This window comes from Serinus canaria, chromosome 13, assembly GCF_022539315.1.
Source record: "Serinus canaria isolate serCan28SL12 chromosome 13, serCan2020, whole genome shotgun sequence".
Taxonomy (NCBI): domain Eukaryota; kingdom Metazoa; phylum Chordata; class Aves; order Passeriformes; family Fringillidae; genus Serinus; species Serinus canaria.
In genome coordinates, this window is record NC_066327.1 from 1,290,335 (window position 1) to 1,311,845 (window position 21,511).

General features: G+C 50.0%; 1 protein-coding gene across 1 annotated transcript in view; it reads right to left on the reverse strand.

The window, feature by feature from the left end:
* SIL1 (SIL1 nucleotide exchange factor) overlaps positions 1-21,511 on the reverse strand; it is a 111,631-nt gene that overhangs the window by 14,901 nt on the left and 75,219 nt on the right. Inside the window, exon 7 of the mRNA XM_018923986.3 lies at positions 17,642-17,763. Coding sequence (XP_018779531.2) covers positions 17,642-17,763 — 122 coding nt within the window. The remainder of the gene's footprint in view (positions 1-17,641; positions 17,764-21,511) is intronic.

Sequence of the window (21,511 nt, forward strand, 5' to 3'; positions counted from 1 at the left end):
ACACAACCAGGAGTTCACAAATGTGCTGCGAAGGCGCAGGAGAAGCCAGGGCTTGCCAGTAATTGCTGGGGTGTAAAAGCCAGGCTGACTGCAGCCTCGTAAACAAACCTGGCTGTGCCTCCCCATGGCTCTGCTGCCCACGGGTCTGCCAGGGCCAGAGGGAACACCACAGGGCTGCTAGCCCTGGGGGGACCGGGTGCTGTTTCTGCCATCAGAAGCTTCAGGAAATCACTTCAGAAATCACTGGTCCTGCACCAATGCTTCCTGCCCAGATGGACGGCCATGACTCCACGTGGGAGCAGCCTATGCTGAGATGGGGCAGAGCAGCTCTGAGCTGAGGTCCATCAGCAGGTCTCAGACTGAGCCCGGGCCATGCACACCAGGGAGGCGGCCACGCCCTCCAGCTGACCACACAAACCCTGCAGGAGGGGGCTGAGAAGACACTTGCTGTGTGATGAGTGAGGACATGAGTGCAGTCTGCTCCTCTGGCCAGCCCCTGGGGTGTGACACACTGGCCTCTTCCCAAGCCACTGCCACTGCCTCCCGCTGACAACATCCACGACTGATTTGTGGCAATGACATCAGTGCCCACAAACATCCTGCCTGCTCCTGCCGTACTCACATCCTGTTCTCCCAGCAGCAAGGACACTGGCCTGCCACCAGGCCAGGGTAAAGGAGAACAGCTCCTCGCCCTCCCTCATGCTGGGCCGGCCCCCATCTCACTCCACAGCTGGTGGCACCCAGTGGCACCAGCACAGCACGGTGACACCTTCCCCACACTGGACAATGCAGAGCCCAGGTCACAGCACTTGTAGGTGATGTCTGGAAACAGATCACCCCATGGAGAACAGTCATCGTACTGACCTACCTCCTTCCCATTCTCTGCCTATTGTGCAGAAGCGAGAAAAATCATCTGCTTGATCTCAATCAGACATTTTTAAGTTCCACAGTGGATAGCAGCTATTCCATGGATTCACCTCTGCTCTGGAGATAGGCTGAAAGAGGTGGAGTGGAAAATGGAATGCTCTGAGCCCCTTCCACTGCCTAGAGGGCTCCAGGAGAGCTGGAGAGAGACTTTGGACTAGGGCCTGTAGTGACAGGATAAGGGGGAATTGCTTCACACTGACAGGGGCAGGGTTAGATGGGACATTGGGAAGAAAATGAGACCCTTGCACAAGGGTTCCCAGAGAAGCTGTGGCTGCCCCTGGATCCCTGGAAGTGTCCCAGGCCAGGTTGGACACTGGGGCTTGAAGCAGCCTGGGACAGTGGAAGGTGTCCCTGCCATGGCAGGGGGTGGAATGGAATGGGCTTTAAGGTCCCTTCTGACCCAAACCATTCTGGGATTCTGTGATTCTCCTCTCCCAGGAGGGCTGAGTGCCCAGAGGAGCTGGAGACAGACCAGTTCTCATGTTGGGAAGCAGGACTTGGACAGGCTTGGTTTAAGCCCATCTTGCAGAACCATTATGTTCATTTCCAGTTCCCTCTCTTTTCTGTGTGTTCACTGTGACTTCCCCAAATGCAGCACAATCTTTCAGCATTCCTGCCATGGGATGAATCTGGGCAGGTTCCCAGGCCTCACTTGCTGCTCCCTGTTTATGTCCTTCACACTGTGCTGTGACAGCCCATGCTGCAGGATGCCTTGGACAATCTGGGCCACACATTTATGGCCATGGACCTCTGTGTTTCACAGCAAAAATTTGGGAACCCACAGCTGACCATGGATGCATCACTCATTCTTGAAATGTAGGCCACAAAGCTACTTTAGTTCTGCTTTTGCTTGTAAATCAAGGGCTTACATATGTAATTGGCCCAACCTTAAGAGCAAACAACAGCAGTGGTAGCACCGTGCCAGCAATTATTCATGCCTGTAATAAACAGCAATAAAATTGAAAGCCAGCCTTAAAAAATCTGGCTCCTCACTGCACAAACAACAAAAACTCATTTGCAGGGCTTGGCCAGGGGAGTTTTTAATTTGAGGAGAGAGATTGAGGTGGGTGAGGATTTATTTTTTCTCTTTTCAGTCTCTAAAAACACTATTCATGCCCACGTTTGGGTCATGGATTACCCTGGCTACATTTCAGCACTCTGGAATAAACCCAGTGAGAGGCACAGGGGACAAATCTGTCCTCTGCATTCCAAGACTAGAGCCCTGGGAGCAGGCACAGCTGATCCCCATCCCCTGGCACGTGGGAACAGTGAATCATTTGCAGCCCTTCCTGCCTCTGTGCTGAGCCAGCAGCAAGCCCACAGATGAGCCACCATCCCTGGGGATGATACAGCCACTGGCCCTCCAGCTCCAGCAAACCCTGTTTTGCTGTTCCACACCAGGATAGGGATGCTGAGCCCTGCACAGGTCCTACCAGTTAACAAAAGTATCCTGGCTGATAAATCACTCCTCAGGGTCAAGCAGCAAACATCCCTCTGCCTCCTGTGCCCTCTTTAACCAGCCGTGGCTGCCACACAGCACTCCTGGACTTGCAGGGACAAAGGTGTGATGAGACCATTCCTTCTGCTGTGCACATTTCTCACCCACAACGCCAGAGCAACCCCTTCTCTTCCAGCAACTCTTCAGAGCAACTCTTCTAGCAACTCTTCTAGCACGTGGCTGAAAATCTCCTTGGTGGTGCTGAGCAATGGCACCAGAGGAACGAGCAGGAACTGATCCCTGCTCCCTCAATACTCACCAGGCATGAGCAGATTTTTCTCACTCCAGCAGCAAATGGCAGTAGCAGGGACCTTCCACATGCTCTGGGCTCCCCAAGATTAGAAGGTCTGAGGCACTGGCAGACTTCCTTACTAGAGAATCAACCGTTTTACGTCCTCCTTTGGCATTTCTGGTTGGCTTCCTTCTGCTTTAAGCAGTGGCAGAGCACGAATGGAAGAGCTCTGTGAGCACTGCTCTCCCACTCTGCTGTGGAAAGCTTCCCTCGTCAGAAATCCCCTCTAACTACCAAGTTTCAGTTTCTTCTGAAGGAAGCCGCATTCATCACAGTTCAGAAGGGACCTTTTGGCCTAATCCCCACTAGAAAAACTGCCAAACTGATCCTCCCATCACACAATTAGCAGCCACGGAGACTTTGCTACACCGGGCGATGCGGCGCTGCTATGACAACAGGAACGGGAGCCTCGTTAAGGGTCTCATCGAGAGGGATAACGAGCAATCAAGGCTCCGAGAGGAGGCAGGAATCAATGGGAGCTGTTGATACCAGCGCGTTTTGCTGCATCGGGCCAGGTACTCGGGAGCCCTGGAAGCCTGACTCGCATTGTTACGGCATGGTCGCCGCGAGTACAACTTCTGAGGACAGGCAGATTCCTGGGGAGTAGAGATGAATATGCATGAAGGAGCTCAGTTTGGGAGAGGAAATGAATCAAGTGTGACAAATGCCGCCTATTAGGAAAAGAGGGTGGCGTCTATTTTTAGTGGAGTTAAGCAAACATTAAAGCTCACTCTCTAAGAACTCCAAATAATACCACTCCCTGCTCTGCCTCCCCATCGGCAGATAAGAATTTAGCAGCACGTTCCCACCAGCCAAAACCCGCTCGCCTCAACAGAACTTTTCCGATTTAGCCCCCGTGAGTGTTTTATAAAAATACAAGTTTTAATCTCTCATCTGCATAGGAAGATGTAACGGCTTCCACCAGCATTTATTTTTCCCCCCTTCTCCAGCATCATAAGGCTTGAAGGAACCTTTTTAAGACGGAAGAAAATGCTGCATTGAAATCTCCTAAAAGAGCACTCACGCGGAGCTGTAATCACTTCAGATGCACAGAATTATCAGGAGGAGAAAATTCATCTCACTTAGAATCAAGCCCAAATTTGAAGCAGAAAGGAAGAGGCTTGGTTTGCCACCGTGCCAAGCACTCAGACTTTTCACTGAAGTCAAAGAAGCTACAGCTGCTCTGAGCCATTGAAAATCATGCCCAGAATCTCTAGCAAAACTTGTTTGCAGAGATGGCAGCAGGCTGATAAGGATGTTGACTATTCCAAAAAAGCCCGTGTTATTTTATATTTTTAGAGATACTTAGTCTGCCTATTATTATTATTAAGCAGAGGTGGAGTATTTACTGCCCTTTTCTAGAAATCTGTACAAATGCTGCTTTTCAGCAGGCTCCTCTGTTCTTCTGGTGAATGCTCCTTCTTTTACTTTTCAGGCTTATAAATGTCCAATTAAGGAAGACAACAATGAGAAGATAGTGCCTAACAAAAACACCACCATGCCCACAAAGCTACTTGAGAGGCCTTCATCCCATAAAATAAGCTGCTCCCCAGCCAAGATTATGACCAGAGCATTTGGAGAGCAGTAGGACACAGGTGGTCCTAACAGTGAGCCCTAGAAGACCCCTGGGTGTGATGGGGGGCATGAGCCAGGGGTGAAGGACCCTTGGCACAAACTCTCCAGCCTCAGTCCAGGCTCTGCTGGCTCCTCCATGCACCTAGGCCAACGCTTCAAAGCAAATGCCCAAACTCGTCCACGTGCAACACCACGTGGCCTCTGTCACCCCTCCTGTAGAGCATCAAACACAGTCTTAGTGTAGGTTTAAAAAGAAGTTGCTCTGAAATTAGACATGGCAAGTGTTTATTAATGATACCAGTCTCTGGCATCAACAGCAGAGAGACACAGCCTTTCCCAGAGCATCCAAACCCTGGGAAATCCTCTATGGCTTTGGGATCACAGGTGGTGTCCCTCGCTGAGGTCTCCTCCTTGGCCTTTCCTTCCTGACTGAGCATCCTCATGATTCCCCCTCAGCTTTCAGGTTACAAGCTCCCCTTCCATGTGGAGGGGAAGACATCTATGGTTAACAAATTGTGACTTGTAACTGGGTCCACTGGGGCAGCCTGCATGCCCAGCACAGCTGGGACCCCACCAGGACAACAACCAGCACACAGAGCTGTCCATACATCACCTCCTGGTGCTTGGCAGGGCCATTTGTCAGGGCAGTTGGGCCTGGAGTCCTTTGGAGAGCATATCTCCATCCCTCACCATGCCAGCCCTCAGCAACTGTTGCCATGGTTATTTCATTGGAGTGCTTTTCATTAAGGAGATGCTGCAACTGCTGAATTGTCTCTTGCAAGAGTTATATAGAAATAACTAGCTGATAAGTAGGAAAAACGGGTTCAGACTGCCCACGGAAGCCAGCGATCCCAATTATTTTTGTTTTGATCCAGCCTTTCTTTTGGTCTCCGCCAGGCTCAGGTTTTAAAGCGGGGGTTAGAGATAAGCAGCAGAGAAGGAACACTTCCTGATGGGAAACGCACTTGGCTCTGCCAGGAGATTAAAGGTCTCTCCTCACACAAAGACTCTGCTTTTCAATCAACCCTAAATAGGCTCTAACAAGGCACAGCAATCAACCAGGCAACATATATCCATCCTCACCTGTCGGCTTGGGGTGAGGAACGAGATGTATTTCCCAGTTCCATCGTGCTAATTGTTAATCAAGATATTATCGGCACAGCCCCAGAGCCGTCCATCAGTGGGGCAGTGATGGATGGCCCGGGCTGCGCTCCTGCCCGCAGCAGGAGCGGCTCTGCTGCCAGCCCACGGCTCTGCCGGGGCTGGTGGTGAGGCGGCCACCTTCCAGGCCCACTTTCAGCATCACAGAATGCAGGAATAAAGCCTGCTCTGGAGAGCCAGGGCCGTTTTGTTTAGTCCTCATTGAAAGCTCTGGGTAATGATGGATCTGCTCTTCCCCTGCCGATGGGGTCCCACAGCGCAGGCCTTTAGGCTTTGAGTGACAGAAATGCCTTTTTCTGCTCTCTGCTGTCCCTGGCACAGGGCTTGGGTAGGGACGTGCTACCCCAGCCCTGGAGAATAGTGCAGCTGGAGGAGAGGCACATGGAGCCCACTGCAGCCTGCAGACCCACCAGTGGCACCCAAATCCCAGCCTGTGACAGTGGAGGGGCTGCCCAAAGAACAGGACCCTCCCCATGGAGGGATGCAAAAGAGCAGGGGAAGATCTCAGCTTCCTTCACAGGAACGAGCCCAAGGGCAAACAAAATCTATTAGATTTTTCTTTCATCTTTTTTGGGGGGCATCAGGCCAAGCATCACCACACAAGGAAGGGAGAGGATTGTCCTGCTCTGTTCTGCACTGGAGTGGCCTCACCTTGAGTTCTGAGACAGTTCTGGGTGCCATAACATCAGAGGGATCTGAAGCTGTTCCAGAGAGCCCCAAGGAGGGGCCAGGGCTGGGGCAGGCTCTGCAGGGGCCACCTGAGGAGGGCTGAGGGCGCTGGGCTGGTTCAGCTGCAGCAGAGGAGCCGAGGGCAGAGCTCAGGGAAGGAGGGAACAGCTGTGGGGGAGCTTTGGGATGGAGATCAGGGACAGGTTCTTCCCCCAGAGGGTGCTGAGCACTGCCCAGGCTGCCCAGGGAATGGGCACGGCCCCGAGGCTGCCAGAGCTCCTGGAGCCTTTGGGCACCAGGGATGCACAGCGGGGACTGCTGAGGGGTCTGGGCCAAGAGCTGGACTGGGCGATCCCAGTGAGTCCCTTCAGCTCAGGATAGTCTAACTCCAGATGTAAGCCAAGCATACCTCACACCTGGAGCTGGGCAAACACTCTGTGCTGTGCCATGGAGGCACTCGGCAGAGCCACAGGGTTTGACAGGATATCTGCCTGGTAGAGACACCTGAGCTGCTGCCAGTGGACTCAGCCAAGCTGGAGCCCCCAGGCTGGTGCCAGGCCCTCTCTCTCCCTGGGGCTGAGCTTCCCTCCGTGCACTGGCACAGGCAGACGTGGCTGCAGAGAGCCACAGCCCCCAGCAGCACCTGGACACTCTGCAGCCACACATGAGGGATGGGCTCTTCCTGGAGAGCACTCTGCACTTCTGGAACAGCCACAGGCTAAAGACAAAGAAGAGAATGTGGATGATGTGAATGTGAATGTGACCCCAGAGAGATCGGGATTCAGCCATTCTCAGGGTACCAGAAGAGACAGAAGATGACTTTGCCAATTCCAGCTGAAATAGCTGGATTTAAAGAAATTAAATTTGTCAGTTCATTAGTGTGTAACATAAGAATGAAAAAGGCATTTCTAATTCCTGATCCGCTAATCCACAATCCACCGATCTGCAATCCCCAGAGTCCCCAGGGAAAGAAAAGAAAATCCACAGCAGCCTCACAGTATCTCTCCACGACTCCTGGCCAGCTCCTGCAGAGAGAGCTCAGCTACAGAGCCTTTCTCCCTGTACAAAATCCACCTCAGCAAACCTGTTGCCATCCTAGGGGGGCTCAGGGATAACAAAATTCAAACTGCACTTGCTGGAGAGTGAACACTGGATGTTTGGTGAGGTGCTGGGTATGCTGTCCCAGGAGTTAGCTCAGCTCCCCCCAGGTTTGCAGGATCAGCTAATTTCCAGCAGTGCTCCCACTCATCAGGACAATGACAAGGTCCCAATCACCTTCTTAACTGGGAGGGCTGCTACTGCACCACAGGAAGGGGTATTGGTGCTTGTTAAACAACTGTTCTGGCTGCATCTGGGAGATGCCCCCTGTACCTTGTTCCCACCTGATGGCCCCATGGATGCTATTTGTTACCCAGTTTGCCCAGCAAGACCAGTTCAGTGCACACACACCTGCCAAGCACACACAGCTGTGTGCCCCCAGCCACATCCACACTTTAAACCATCATCTCCACAGCCAATTTCAACTTCCCACACCAAATCCTTCCTTAAATTATTGTCAACACTCAGCCCCATTCAGCTGCCTCAGGGGGAGGCACCCACAGGCCTCTCTTTGGCATGTGGGCTGTGGACCATGGCAGCACAGCCTGTGCACAGAGGCCAGACCAGCAGTAAGCACCAGGTGGGAAACTGGGAATCCTCTGGGGCTGCCACCACTGCCCTTGACCATCCCCTTCATGCCTTCTCCAAAAACAAGCGCTGACATAGCTCCAGAATTTGTCCTTGCTAAGCAACCTTGCCTTCACTTGTTGCATCTCCCCAGCTCCAGAACTGCTCAGGACTTGCTGACCATGAAAGTACGACCATGAGCAGTAAAGCCACGGAGGACTGGCTCCCAAAACATGATGGAGAACTCTCCTTTCTGCAACACCTTTTTCTCCTCCTATCCAGCAGAAAATGCTGTAAATGTCAGTGGCTACAGACCCCAGAAATATTCACTGATGCTGGAGCCACCACACATAACACCACCTGGTAGTTCTTCATTATTCCCTTCACTCTCACAGGCAATGATGGGAAACCTGAGGAAACTGTGCAGGTCACACATGGAGTAGGAACCCAGAGCAGAGCCCAAATCCCCATGCCACTCCCATACCTCCAGATTCCCGAGTTCTTTTGGAGTGTGCCTCAAAACATTCCCCTGCTCCCTGCTCAGCTCTCTGTGCAGGGACACAGGAGCCATCATGCCCAACCACAGGAATCTTGAGGCAGAAACAGCAGCTCATTACCCAAGCACATCATCCACACAAGGACCCCAACACGCCACCATCCCTCCCTCCCCTCAGCCCACACCTGGCCCACCCTGCCCTCCTCCAGCCACAGGTCCCACCTAGAGGGGACAGCTCAGGGCTGGCTCTGCCAGGTGACATCTGCATGTCTCCCCCTGAGCTCTTCATGCAACTGAATTGATCCCCAGGTGCTGCCAGGGTAGGATCAAGCCCTACCCTGACTCCACTGCACTCTTGAAGGTTTCAATTAATCATAAAGTCAATTCCATTTTGGGCTCCATCTGTCTTTATTCCTTCAGGGACTAATAATGCCACACCATGTGTTTTCACACAGTAGCTGAACTGAAATTAAGACAGATTTCAATATGAAATACCTGAAAAGAAAATGCATTTTTAAAAAAGAAATCTCAGAGTTGTTACTGTTCTCAGCTTGGAAAAAACACCTTGTTAAGTAAAAGCAGCAGGGTATTAATTTGGAAAACAACTCAGGTGAGTTCCTGCTCATTGCAAGGCATGCAAACAAACTAAAATCATATTTAGAGGCTTTTATGATGAAATATGTATGGAAATATAATACAACCTGCTTCCAGAAGGAGAGGAGGAACATGCAGAGGTGCTCACACTGGCTCCCATGTGTAGCCTCCGAGCAGAGGGACGCTGGCAGCAGCCACCCTGCTGCACCAGGCATGGACCGGCACCCAGAAACCCTCTCCAACCCTCCCTGTTGCAGTGACAGAAATAGATAAAACCCAAGAACCCTTGTGGTTCATCGTTTATGGCAGGTTTGAGCTGCTCAAGGCTTCAGGAAACCTCATTTACATGTCAGCACACTGTTAGCACCTGGGTTTTGTGTTCCTTCCTCTGCAATCCCCCCACAGGGCCTTTCCAGCCAGCCAGAGGCCTGCACGTCCACTTCAATAAGGCAATTCCCATGTTGATCTGGGGGGTTATACAAAACAACAGCCCTAATTATTGATCTCAGCAGATGCAGCTAAGGATTAATGATCTGTCCCTTGGAACTGGCACTGCAGGGCTGTGCCCATCGTCCCCTGGCTGTCAGTCTGGCAGCACCCTTCTCACCCACATGGAGGTATTGTCCCACATAGTGACAGCTGAGGCTGGGATGCCCAAAGCCAGCTTCAGGATGATTAAAAGAAGGGAACAGTTATGGTGAGCCCCAGGAGGGAATAACTGAGGGAGTCATGACTGTGGGAAGCAGCAGTGACAGGACATTTAGCATGACCCACATTTCGCCTGGGCTCCAGCTAACACCACCTCTGCAGGAAGAGCCCTTCCTCCCTCTCATCCCCTGTGTTCAAGGCATTCAGGAAAAAAGGAGAGACAGTCTGGAAAAGATGTTTGCAAGAAATTATACGATGTGCTCTGTGTTGAATTCATAAGAGACATGTGAGATGTGAGAAGTGCAGAGTGCTGAGGGGCAAGAGGATTCTGATGGAAGCCAAGATCCTTTGATGGCAGCCTTCTGGAACTAGCTGCAGTACCTTGGAAACTCATTAAATGCAGCAGAAAGGACAAGTGACGTACATCTATTGATGCTCTGAGCAGCAAATTAGTTTTCAAATCTATTCAGGGCTCCTGCAGTGGCATCGAGGGGCCGAGCCTCGGTGGGGAGCGGCTGCAAGAGCGTTCCAACAGCTCGTGTGGGGACCCAGCTGCCCTCAGGGAGAGGCTACCACGGGCCCAGCTCCCTGGGGACATCAGGTGGCCACAGACAGCTGCCCTGAGCATCAGGGCTCAGAGGGCTGCACGGCTGCCAGGGAGTCATCCCCTCCCAAAACATGCCAGGCTGCTCCGAGGGCCTCTGCTGGACATCTCCTTTCAAGCAGAAAAAAAGATCATCCAATCCAAAGGGACATCAAAACCCAGCTCAGAAGAAGACACAGAATGTCAGCACCTGAGGGAAGAGCAAGTAGTTAACAGTGATGAGGAGTTTCTTCAGAAAGAGATAATTTCCAATAAGCTGTTGTTTTCTCTCATCATCCCATCCCCACCTGGAGAGCCTCGAAGCAGCTGAGGTTGGCAGCAGTCTGGTGGAAGGCCTGAGGAGCTGTCTGCATGGATGAATAATCACCTGTTTCAAGGAATCCTTAAGCACATGAATAGACAGATGAGAAAAAACTTATCAAAGCACTGTATTAAGAGAACAGGTAGGCTGGAAGATGCCAGCCTGGAAAAGAAGTTGATCCCTCTTCAGTCAGGACAGCCAAGGGCTGTTCTTGGATGGGAGCCTGCAGTTGCTGGTTTATGTAATTTTGCCTCCTGTGAAAGAACTGCTGCCCTCTCCTCAGCACAAGGAGAGGAGTGGGAGAGAAAATATGGCTAAATCCAGAAGAGAGGCCACAAGAGGCATGGGCAGCCCCCCAACATCCCTCTGACAGCCCAGCCACCATCAGGAAAGGCTAGGAGGGTGCACACAGCAGGACCTACAGAGGCAGGGATGGGATCTGCACTCTCCCATGGGGCTCAGACAATGGCTGCAATCATAAGGGTCAATGCTGTCCACCCCAAACCCTGCTGGGAGCTGAGGCGGCATCCTGCATTTCTTACTCCTGTTCATCTCCCAGTCTCCCATTCTTCCCTTCTTTCTTCTACTCAATGCACTTTGTCAAGCTCCCTTCTGAAACACACCACAGTGGGCTGCCACAGCCTCCTGCACACCCTGAGCAAAGAGCAGATGCAGGTGCCTCCTCACTCACTCATAGGTGAGTGTTCTACACCTATTGTTTGGAGGGAATGCAGAGAACATGCCAAGACCTGGGAAAGTCACAGCAGGTCAGGAAAAAAATGTAGGTGGTTAGGGAGGAAAATCTCTGAAGCCTATGAAGGCATTAGCAGAGTGTACAGGCTGTAGTAAAAAGGATAAACAGAAAACATAGGATCACAGAATCATTTAGGCTGGAAAAGACATCCAAGATTATCAAGGCCAACCATTAATCTCACACCACTGTGTCTCACTGCTAAACTGTGTCCCCAAGTGCCAAATCTGCACAGCTTTTCAACCCCTCCAGGGCTGCTCCAGTACTTCACAACCCTTTCAGTGAAAAAAATTTCCCTAATCTAAACCTCCCCTGGCAGAACCTGAGGCTGTTTTCTCATGTCCTATTGCTTGTTACTTGAGGGAAGAGACCGACCACTGCCTGGCTCCCCCCTCCTGCCAGGGAATTGAAGAGAACAGGAAGGATGAATGAGTAGTGGCTGAAGAGACAGAGGAATTCATGTTGTGTCCAGCTACAGAACCACATCTGCACTGGAAAACAGCAAGTTTGGGATGTTTTTTTTTGGCAGAAAATGATTAGGTAACCAGCCTGAACATGTATTTTAAATGGAAACCACCACAATAACTCAAAGGCTTTAGTAGAGAGCATTTACTAAACACGATGAGACAGAAACAACATGTTTTATATAATGCATGAGCTGGCTGTGATGAGTCTCTCCCTTCCTGCTGAAGCTCTGCTGGAGCAACTTCCTGGTGCTCCTCTTGCCTGTCACAGCCTTGGGCAGCACTGGCTGTTCTGTGGGGCAGGACACCTCCCACAGCTCTTGGAACACCAGCAGCAGTGACTGAGGAGGCCCTGCAGGCTCTGGGAGCACCCACTGCTGAGTGAAGGACTCAGGAGGACAAGGCCACCTGCCTGAGCCCCAGGCAAGTGGGAGAAGCCAGTGGAGCCCAGTGCTGGGGGAGTGTGTGGGAGCTCACTGCCCACAAGGGTGTGAGGCCAAACACCCATTTCATCCTCACTGCTTGACCTCTGTGTCCTCTCACAGCACCAGCCCAACCCAGAGAAATCACTCCAGAATTCCCCTGTTTTACAGAAAGGACCATGTCCTCAGCCTAAGCCCAGTCCCTCGGGCTGAGGCCAAGATGTCCATCCCACCTTGTCCCCTCTCCAGCAGCCACGGGCACCTGGGGAAAACATACCTGGCACGAGACAAGGACCTGACCCCATCAACATTGCCCCAAAAATTTCGCCCCAAAAACCCAGGAGCAAACCTTGGATTCTAGACTTTTCCCTCCTTGTCTTCCGGAGAGCACAAGGATGGCATTTTACTCTTTAATTGTTAATTACACTTCCTTGTTAGATTTCAGAGGCTGAAAAATGTTTAGGGATTTATTCTTCTGTGTAATTAACCACAATGATGAAACACCCATTTATACTGCACTGCAGTTTTTGTTAAGGTTATTCATAATGGGGAAAGGCTAAATAGGTTGAGTTCATTATCATTACAGAAAAAAAATTGAGGTGACCCAATCAAATTAATTTGAAATTAAGTGCAGTGAGGCTGATAACTTCACACAAGTCAGGGGTTCGAATAAAAATAGAGGAGACAATCTACAAAGTAAGAAATTATAAGCAGTCAAAGAGTGGAGCTGGAATTACTGCAGCTGGGAGATGGCAAACACATGGTGTGGGCAAACAGGGCCACTGAAAAAATCAGGGAAAGTGAATAAAGAGATGGGCAAATACTGCAGGATGTAAAAGGAAAAGCTGGAGGAGGAAGGGATGAAGATGGATTGGAAATAAATGGGTAGGGACAGTGCTTGTTAAGCTAACCAGATTTATTTCTCTGCACAGAAATTCTTATGTCCTTACAAGACAGCATCGAAGCAAGGTCTTTAATTTTACTTTTCCTGGGTTTATTGCTTGGGCCTCTGTGTTATTTAACACCCGTGAGCACCAGCCAGTTTCAGTGCACAGCTGGACCTAACTCAGACCCCCTTAAATCTGGTGGAAGCTCTTTCCTCTTGACAGAGGCATCCTGGAGGGGCTGCTGCTTCTACAACAGAGCAGGGAAGTCTTGTGCTCTGTGAAAATGGGCACCACCAAGGGACTGATGGACCGAGCAAGGAGACAGCATTCCCACATCCCTCTTCCCTCAGAAAAAACAATGGAAAAGCAGAACCAAAACCAGGTGGATCCCACAATGCTGAGCTCTGTTGGACACCCAGCACAGCAGGAAGAATCAGAGCCCATCACTCTAGGAGCTTCTCTGAGGTTTCTCTTGAGAAGCAAACACATGTTTTGTGCCTCTCTTGGCTTTACCAGAGTGGGGGAAGCGCTGAACGAGCCTCAGAGCTGGGTAATACAAATAAGGGTGAATGGGGTATTCAGGATGCACATGGTCAAACTTAAAGGGCTTTAATCTCTGGGAAACAGCTAAGACAATCCATGGAAAACTCTTGTGTGTGGCTACAGGATCATGCTTCAGTTCTCACCAGTGATAAGTTTACTCCCAAGCCTTTACCAAGCCCTGTGACATTATTTTAGCACTCAGGGCCAAAAGGGAACAGTGAAAGCCCAGCAGTGCTGGGCTTGTGGGCAGAGGCTGTGCTAGGACTATCCTGTGCCCTTCTAGGACGCATGTCAGATGTCAGCTTGGACCATCAATGGAACATCCTTGTCCCTGGCCACCCATGGGATGGGCTTTTAAAGGTCTGGCCAAAATGCCACGAGTCTCTCACTGCAGCTGCGCAAGTGGCTGCCCTCCCAGTTCCCCACTCTGGCCAGGCCAAAATCTCACCTTCTGAGCCTTCTGCCTTGTCCCCATGAAATACAAACTGCTTCCCTTTGCCTTGAAGGTCCTACAGCTTAACTTCTCTCTATCCTTACCTCCAACTCATCCCTAAGTACACAGGGAGGGTTTGGGATAAAGCTTCAAGAAAGCATTCAACATAAATTATTATTCCACTTCTAAACGGATTACAAAAATCCTTTTATTACAAAATACTAAAATGTTCAAATTATTGGTGTGGAAAAACGTTTCCTGTAGGTAAAGTTTTCAAAAATGGAGGTTTTAATCACAAGCATAATCCTTTCTGGCTAACATTTCCAGTCTTGTGAAACATGGAGATACAGATTGCACAGAGGCCTGGCTCTGCCACGAACAAAGGGAGATGCTGCCTGTAAATAGCTCAGAGGACATCAGAAGACACTTCTCTCATCAGCAATCTTTTTTAGCTTAATATAGCTCCTCTTTGCATAAAACATTGACATTTTTGTAATGTTTGGACCCAATGGTGCGAATGCTGATTGTCATGCGAAGATACTGGAGTGTACCTTCAAAATATGCAGGAACATTTTACAGACAGTAGTTTCACTTGTCTCCAAAATGCTAGATCTTAATATTTCATCCTTATATATATTTAAATGTTAGTACCACAGGATAAATTCTAACATGCTTTTATGCTAATGCAATCACTGGAAATCCAGATAATGCTGTGTATTGGCATATACTGTTAGTGAATTATGGATACCTAAATGTACAACCCCACATGCCTAGCAATTATTTTTGTTAGTGCATTTAACTTTTATTTGCAATCAGAGCACTTGAGGATTGTTCAAATGAAGTTTACTTTTGCAAACTGCTGAATGGAAAAACATTTTGTTAAAGGCTTAAAAACAGTAAGAGTGTGATGAGGTTTTAGACTTGCAATAAGGGCACTGCTCAGAGAACTCCACCAGATGGAATGATGTTTGATTTGGTCACAGACTCAGCAATTAAAACCCAAATGCCTGAAGTGAAGGACATATAAGAGAAACATGAGATGAAACCTTGATTTCCTCCCTGTCAGGTGAAGAAATCTGCCTCTCCTGTGGCAGAGACTCCCAGAGGCAGAGGGATACCCAGAGGTCAGACCCTGGCAGCTGGACCTGGGACCCTGTGCCCCGAGGTCCCAGTCATGCTGTGCTATGGCTGCTTTTCAAGTCTGCTTTAAGCCAAATAAATAGGAGCAATAATATCAGGAAGGGGAAACCCTGAGCTGGCCCTGTTGTGCCTTCTCCTCCTCCTGCCTTTGCTGATCCAAGTCTTGGCCAGCCCCCGGCCTGTTGGCTCAAGATGCTGATCCCCTGGAAAACCATTTTTTTCCAATGGGCTTCCAGCACAGCCAGAGCTCTGAGCCAGGTCCTGGCAGGACCATGTGCAGGCAGGACCTGGGTGCTGCAGCTGTTTGTTCCATCCCTTACCTGCTTCACTACCTGAGCAGAGTTAAGGACAGCGCAAATCTGGAGAAGATCTGGGTATTTCTGAGAGCTGAAAAGTTCTGGATGTGACCCAGGCACGTCTGGAATCCCTCTGTGTCCAGTAGTTTCCTCCTGTGTTAAACACTTGTCTACAGACAAGGCCAAACTCCCTCTTCCAAACTGAGCTGTGCCAGGAGTTACTGACCTCCCGTGCCAGGCTCTGGAGCTGCTATCATCATGCCCTGATTTCTCTCTGGGTATGTTTGCCTGGCTTGAAACCAGTGGTCTGAGCCAGCCTGGCTGAAGAGACCTGGGAGGTGGCCACAGACCCATTTGGTGAGCAGCAGACCATTGCTCTTCCCAGGCTCAGCATCCAGCACAGGATCTGACACCAGCCCCAGGCACACAAGCACAGAGCAGATCATGTCCCTGCAGCCCAGCAAGCTGTGACACCTCTGGGAATTTACTGGAAAGCCCTTCTACCTCTCTAAGGCTCTCAGGAACAACCATGAGGGAAGGAAATAAAAAACAAGGCCTCAGAAAAACACAAAATGCTATGTGAAGTACTTGAAATGCCCCCAACAGTTTAACTAGAGCATGGAGTAAGCTGAGAAAATGTATGAACAAACGAATTAAGCAAGTGAGCACACAGCACACAAGTTGGCATGTAGGTGTCTACTGAGAAAGCTTAAGCACAGCAAGGGGAGAAAAAGCAAACTCAAACCAAGGCATAATATCCCTCACATTTTGGAGCGGAGCTCTCAGACAATGTATCATCCAAACCACTCCAAATTACCATCTGCCAGAATGTCCTTCAAAGAAAAAAGGTCCACAAGTTTGCAAAGCAGCAGTTTAATGTTGTCATATCAGATAAGAGACTCTCTCCAAAGAAGATTTTTGCACTTGAGTGAGAAATACTACACAAAAGTGTGACTCTTGTGCCCACTGCTACACTGTCAGGTACCATGAGACAATGAAGTTTTGGAGTCCTGACCATGTCATGGCAGGTACATCTGGAAAGAAGCTCTTTAGCAGCCTCTGTCATTTCACAAGTTACCTGCAAATGTTTCCAGACCCTCTGCATGATCTTTTCCATATGTAGAAAGAGTCTACATAAAGAATCTGAGCAAACCACTCCAGTATTGTTTCAGAAACTAAGATATACCAGAATATGAAGAGCAGATTTTGTTTCTGATGTATCTTCCTGTCATCCCTAAGTCAGGCTCAGTTTCAGACTAGAAGCTGGATCCTTTCCTTGTATAAACCTGGGTACCTGCTCCTGTCCACGAGGCCCTTCACTCCACACACGCTGAGGGCCAACTGCATTGCATATGAGATTGCCAAGTAAATGCAGGTCTGTGCACCATGTGTTAGACTAAGCCATAAATAATTTATGATGCTGGAGAAGGTGACTGTATTTTAGGTGTAGAAATATGCAGATAAAACAGTCCTGACCTTCAGTTTTCACGCTGCATTTCTGATCCTGAAGTTTCAGTCCATCCAAAGCATTTCTAAAGCCTCTGCTCCTCTGAATGAGCAACACACCCCCTGCAAAGCCCCAAAACCCATAAATCAAAAAGAGAGTACTGAGAAAACCCATGGAGCCCACAGGATACCTCCTGCAGCAAGCACTATACAGCAGCATGTATACGGATGGCGCAGCATGAGGCAGAGCAGATTCCTTCCCCTGAACCTCAAACATCCTGCAGGTCAGTCTCCTCTGGATTCTGGCTGCTGACACTTATTCCTGACCCCACATCTAATCAACACACCTTTGATGTCAGAGGCATGTGTTCATGAGGCCCAGATCTCTCTCTGAAGACCACGTGAGCTGCTCAAATCAGCACCTTGCCATCCTGAAGCCCAGGAGCAAGGATGAGGAAGGACAAAGGTGCTCACTGGGGTGCTTGCAACTGTACCCTTTGTCACATCTTCCCCCAGAGAGAGCTGTCAACTGGACAGAAGGAGAATTATTCCCCCCTTGGACTTTGTAGAAACAGGGAGCCCAGGGAAACCAAGAAACAATCATAGATTTGACACCACATTACTTCTGGATATGTCCAATGAGCAAGATAAGGACACACTGAGGAGAAGGGGAAATGGGTGTTGCAAGAGCTAGGAAGGGGACAAGACAGTTTTGTGGTGTGTCACAACACAGCTTTTTGTCTCTGCTATCAGAAATAAACCAAGGGAGGTGGAGAGAAGCACAGAACCCAGCTGAGGGCAGGTCTCACCTGGACAGGGCAGGTCTCACCTGGACAGGGCAGCTCCCAGGACAAAGGCAGCGTGTTCCTTCAGCGAGGCCTCGCTGCTGTTCAGCCCCTCGATCACCAGCTGGAGCCCACCCATGGACAGGAAATCCTTGGCATTGTCCACCTGGGAGAGAGCAGCTTCCATCAGCACAAAGCCCCAGCCCCTGGAGAACACCTCCCTTCACACCCACAGCATCCCTTCCCTCCTGCTCAGACCAGCAGGAAGTTTTACAAGGAATTTACAATTCTGAGGGAATGGCTGTGGCTGAGCTCAGCACAGCCCTGCCCACGAGCAGCGATGTCACAACTGCCCAGGCACAGTGTCCTTGTGGGAGGACATTGTCACACTCAGAAGGCATCGCTGGAAACTCAAATACTTTGATTATAGCTATCAAAACTGCTCTTGATATGTATTTTGGCAATTCAGGTAGTGTCAAAAACTCAATATATCTGCTGATGTCAAAAAACTCCAGCTCTTTGCTCTCCCCTGAGCAGGCCTTTACTGGGGACCCAGGGAATTGCATGTTTTGCAAATGAAGTTAATTAATTGATGCTGTAATTGTAGCACCAGGAGTCAGGAATGTTTAGGAGCCTGTCAGCACCAACAGGGTGCAAAAGGGGCATGGGAGCGAGGAGCATGGGCAGTTCTGGGAGTTCTCCATGAGTTCCATCAACAATTCCCATGGACAAGGAAGGAAAAAGCCAGTCCCTGCTTGGAGGGGTCAGCCAGGAGCTTCCCCAGGGAGCAGCCCCACAATGACTTTTCTAAGCAAACAATAATGGATTAACTGCCAGTAGGGAAAAGTTTGCACCTTAGTGGGAATTCATCAGGCTCTGGCCCTTAAGTGGATCGGGGCTAGCCAGGCACAGCCCCAGCGGGCATCTGCTCTTGGAGAGGAGATCAGAAAAGGCTCTGAGAGCTCACAGACAAAATTTAGAGAAGCAGCACAAACTACTTCAAGTACAAAATTCAGTCCAAAGTCAAATCGATGCATTTTGGTATTCAATGATTTTTTTTTTCAGTTTAAAAGAGGATCTGATGAATGCTCAGAACTGCCTGCACAGAAAAATCAGTTTCTGCCTGCGCAGAAAAATCAGGTTCAGAAATTCGACATATCTCTCTGAAAGACGGAGACAACAGCAATCGTTGGCAGATGGAAACAGAATATAAAAATGAGTTATCAGCAGGGCAAGCCGACCCCCTGATGGGGTGGAACAGGACCACAAGCCATGCAAGGAGGGCATGTAGGACACTCTTCTAGTCAATGACTTCATGCTCAGTGTTATATTTATCTCAACCATGTACGTTCATCAATATTGGCCCTAAGTCAGATATTTCAGGTACCCAGGAGAAGGAAGAAGCTTTGTGTCCTACAGGTCTGTCGTTACCAACCAAAGCAGGACCTGGGGAGCTCCAGCTCATCTTTGCTCCCCAGTGGGACAGTACCCACCTGTCCCTCTGCAAAGCTGCTCTCTGCAGGTCTGCTGGGGCTGATTCAGGTTTTGCAGCAGCTTTTATATCCTTTCAGATGCTGTTCTTTTAACTGTCCCTATAAACCAGGCCTGCCAGAGCTCTCACTTTTCTGCAGACCCATCTTTATCTACAAAGAAAAGTCTACAAAGAAATCTATGCAGCAACCCAGTTTCAGCTGCCAGTGGGTCCTTTTATTACTCAGCCTCTGTAAAAACTGTTTTAGTGCTGGAATCGGATATTGACTTCTGCGTGAGAGGGAAGTATGGACAGGCAGGAATTTGCATCCAAGCCCCTGCTGTAACCTCAGCAGAACCAGAGTCCTTTGTGCTGCCCCAGCGTCAGTGAGACACCACAACAGCAGAATGTAAATTGTGCTGTAAAGCTTATTCTGAAGATGTGTTTATCTTTTTTAACCAGAGTCTGTTGTGAGAGCTCCAGTTCTAAAACTAACAAAATCCCCAAACTTCACAACTTGAAGGTATTAACCTCTCTGGGGAGCAGTGGATGCTGCAAGGCAGCAGCTCCTACCTTGCTTCAGTCCACTGAAATAGGCACAGAAGAAAAACCAAAGATCAAAAGAGCTCTTGAGTAAAGTAAACAGGCAAAGCAGGCAAGGGGAGGGGTGGGAGAAGAGCAAATATGACAGCAGTTTTTCAGGGAGCAGGTTTGAATTGGAGGAGAAAGAAAATAGGGAGGGAAGGTGAGAGAGAAAATGTTAGAAAACAAGAGCAAGGGAAAGCAGCATGTCAACTGCACGCAATGGAGAGGAAATTAGCAGAGAGAGACGGTGTAGCATGTCAGAGCAGAGGAGAGGGGAAGATAAGCAGAGTAAATAATTGAGAGAAAGAGCCTGCAATGCCTGAGAACAGGTCTTGGCTCCACACACTGCTGTGCAAGCACCGTGAATGCTGTTTATGAGTTACGCTCTGCCCTCTTCACATTTGCATTTGGGTTTTATGCGTTACAGATAACCCAGCAAGCCAAACCCTCCTACTTCTTCTCCAAGATGGGCTCCTGAACATGCCAAGCTGAATCGTGGCTGAGGAGAAGCAAACCAGAGCTGGCAACCAGAAGCTGAGCAAAGGCAGAGCCCTTGGGCTGACTCTTCAAAGGCAGGAGAGAGCATCTCCCTGGGCTGGGCACCGGCCATGGCTCCCACGGCGCCCTCCGAGGCACGAGCCGCCCCACACCCACTGCTCCAGGGTGACCATGGCACAGAGCAGGGAGCAGCCTTTGCTTGCATGCCCTCCAGGGCATGGCATTTTCCACTCCACAGGGCATCCTGTGCCCCGGAGACAGCAGCAGGATGGCTGGGAGCTGAACAGTTCTGAAAAGCCAAGGCACGGTGCTACTCTCATGGAGGATGGGGAAGGTGGGACCAGCAAAGTGGCCCCACACATGGCCACCCACACCTGCAAGGATCCCCTGCTCCCACGGCAGAGCTGTGACTCGCTGCAGAGGAGTCCTGACAGTTCAGCCCTTCCAGGGTTATGCGGCACAAGCGTCCTTTGGCTGCTGTTCAGTAATTACATTAAGCCACTGCTGCTAAAGTCAGTCCCAAGCAGAGATAATGCTCTGGACGCATTCAACTGACTGGAAGAAGAAAGAGGAGGAAAAGCCATGCTGGCTTAGAGACAAGTCATATTTCTTATCAGCTTCCTGCCTGACGAGAAGGTGCTGCCCAGCCATCTGCCCTGACAGTGCGGGCACTGAGCAGCGCTGTGATCGGTGCACAAAGGAGCCCCTGTGCTCCCGCCAGCCTCCTGCCATTCCCCCTGTCTGACCCTTTTGATGCTGCATGTGCTTCCCTTTGATGCTCCAGTCCCTGCTCCTCTGCCATTCTGAAATTGTTTGCCCCATCCTGTGCTGCAAGGATTTTCTGCTGGAATAGTCCAGACCACTATGCTGGAATCCAAGGCATCCCAGGGCATTTGGGGGCTTCTTTTTAGCACAATGGCCTGATTCTCTGGCACCCTTAATCAGGCAAGATTAGCCCTGAGTACAAATATGAAGCTCTTTGGGTGCCCATTGTTCACAGTTATTCTCTGAGTCACACAGATGCCGTCAGTGACACAAAAGCAGGGAGAACAAACAGCAAGGAAGCCTCTGCATGCCCACAACAGCAATTCAGAGTAGAAATTCAAGACAAAGGGCCCTGGAAATAACACTTGTATCAGCTGGCACATGGACTCGCTCTCACACAGCAGCAACACTTCAGCTACCTGCCCCCATATACCACATTTGATTCAATAAGTGCTGTTCCAGTGAAAGGGCTTGCACTGGCACCTCCCAAGAGTTGTCCCATTCACCCTCTGAAATGACAAAGTGCCACTGGAAACTCTCCCAGTGCACTCCAGACTCTCACAGTCACTGGGGAGGGAGAAGCCAAGTCCCTTCC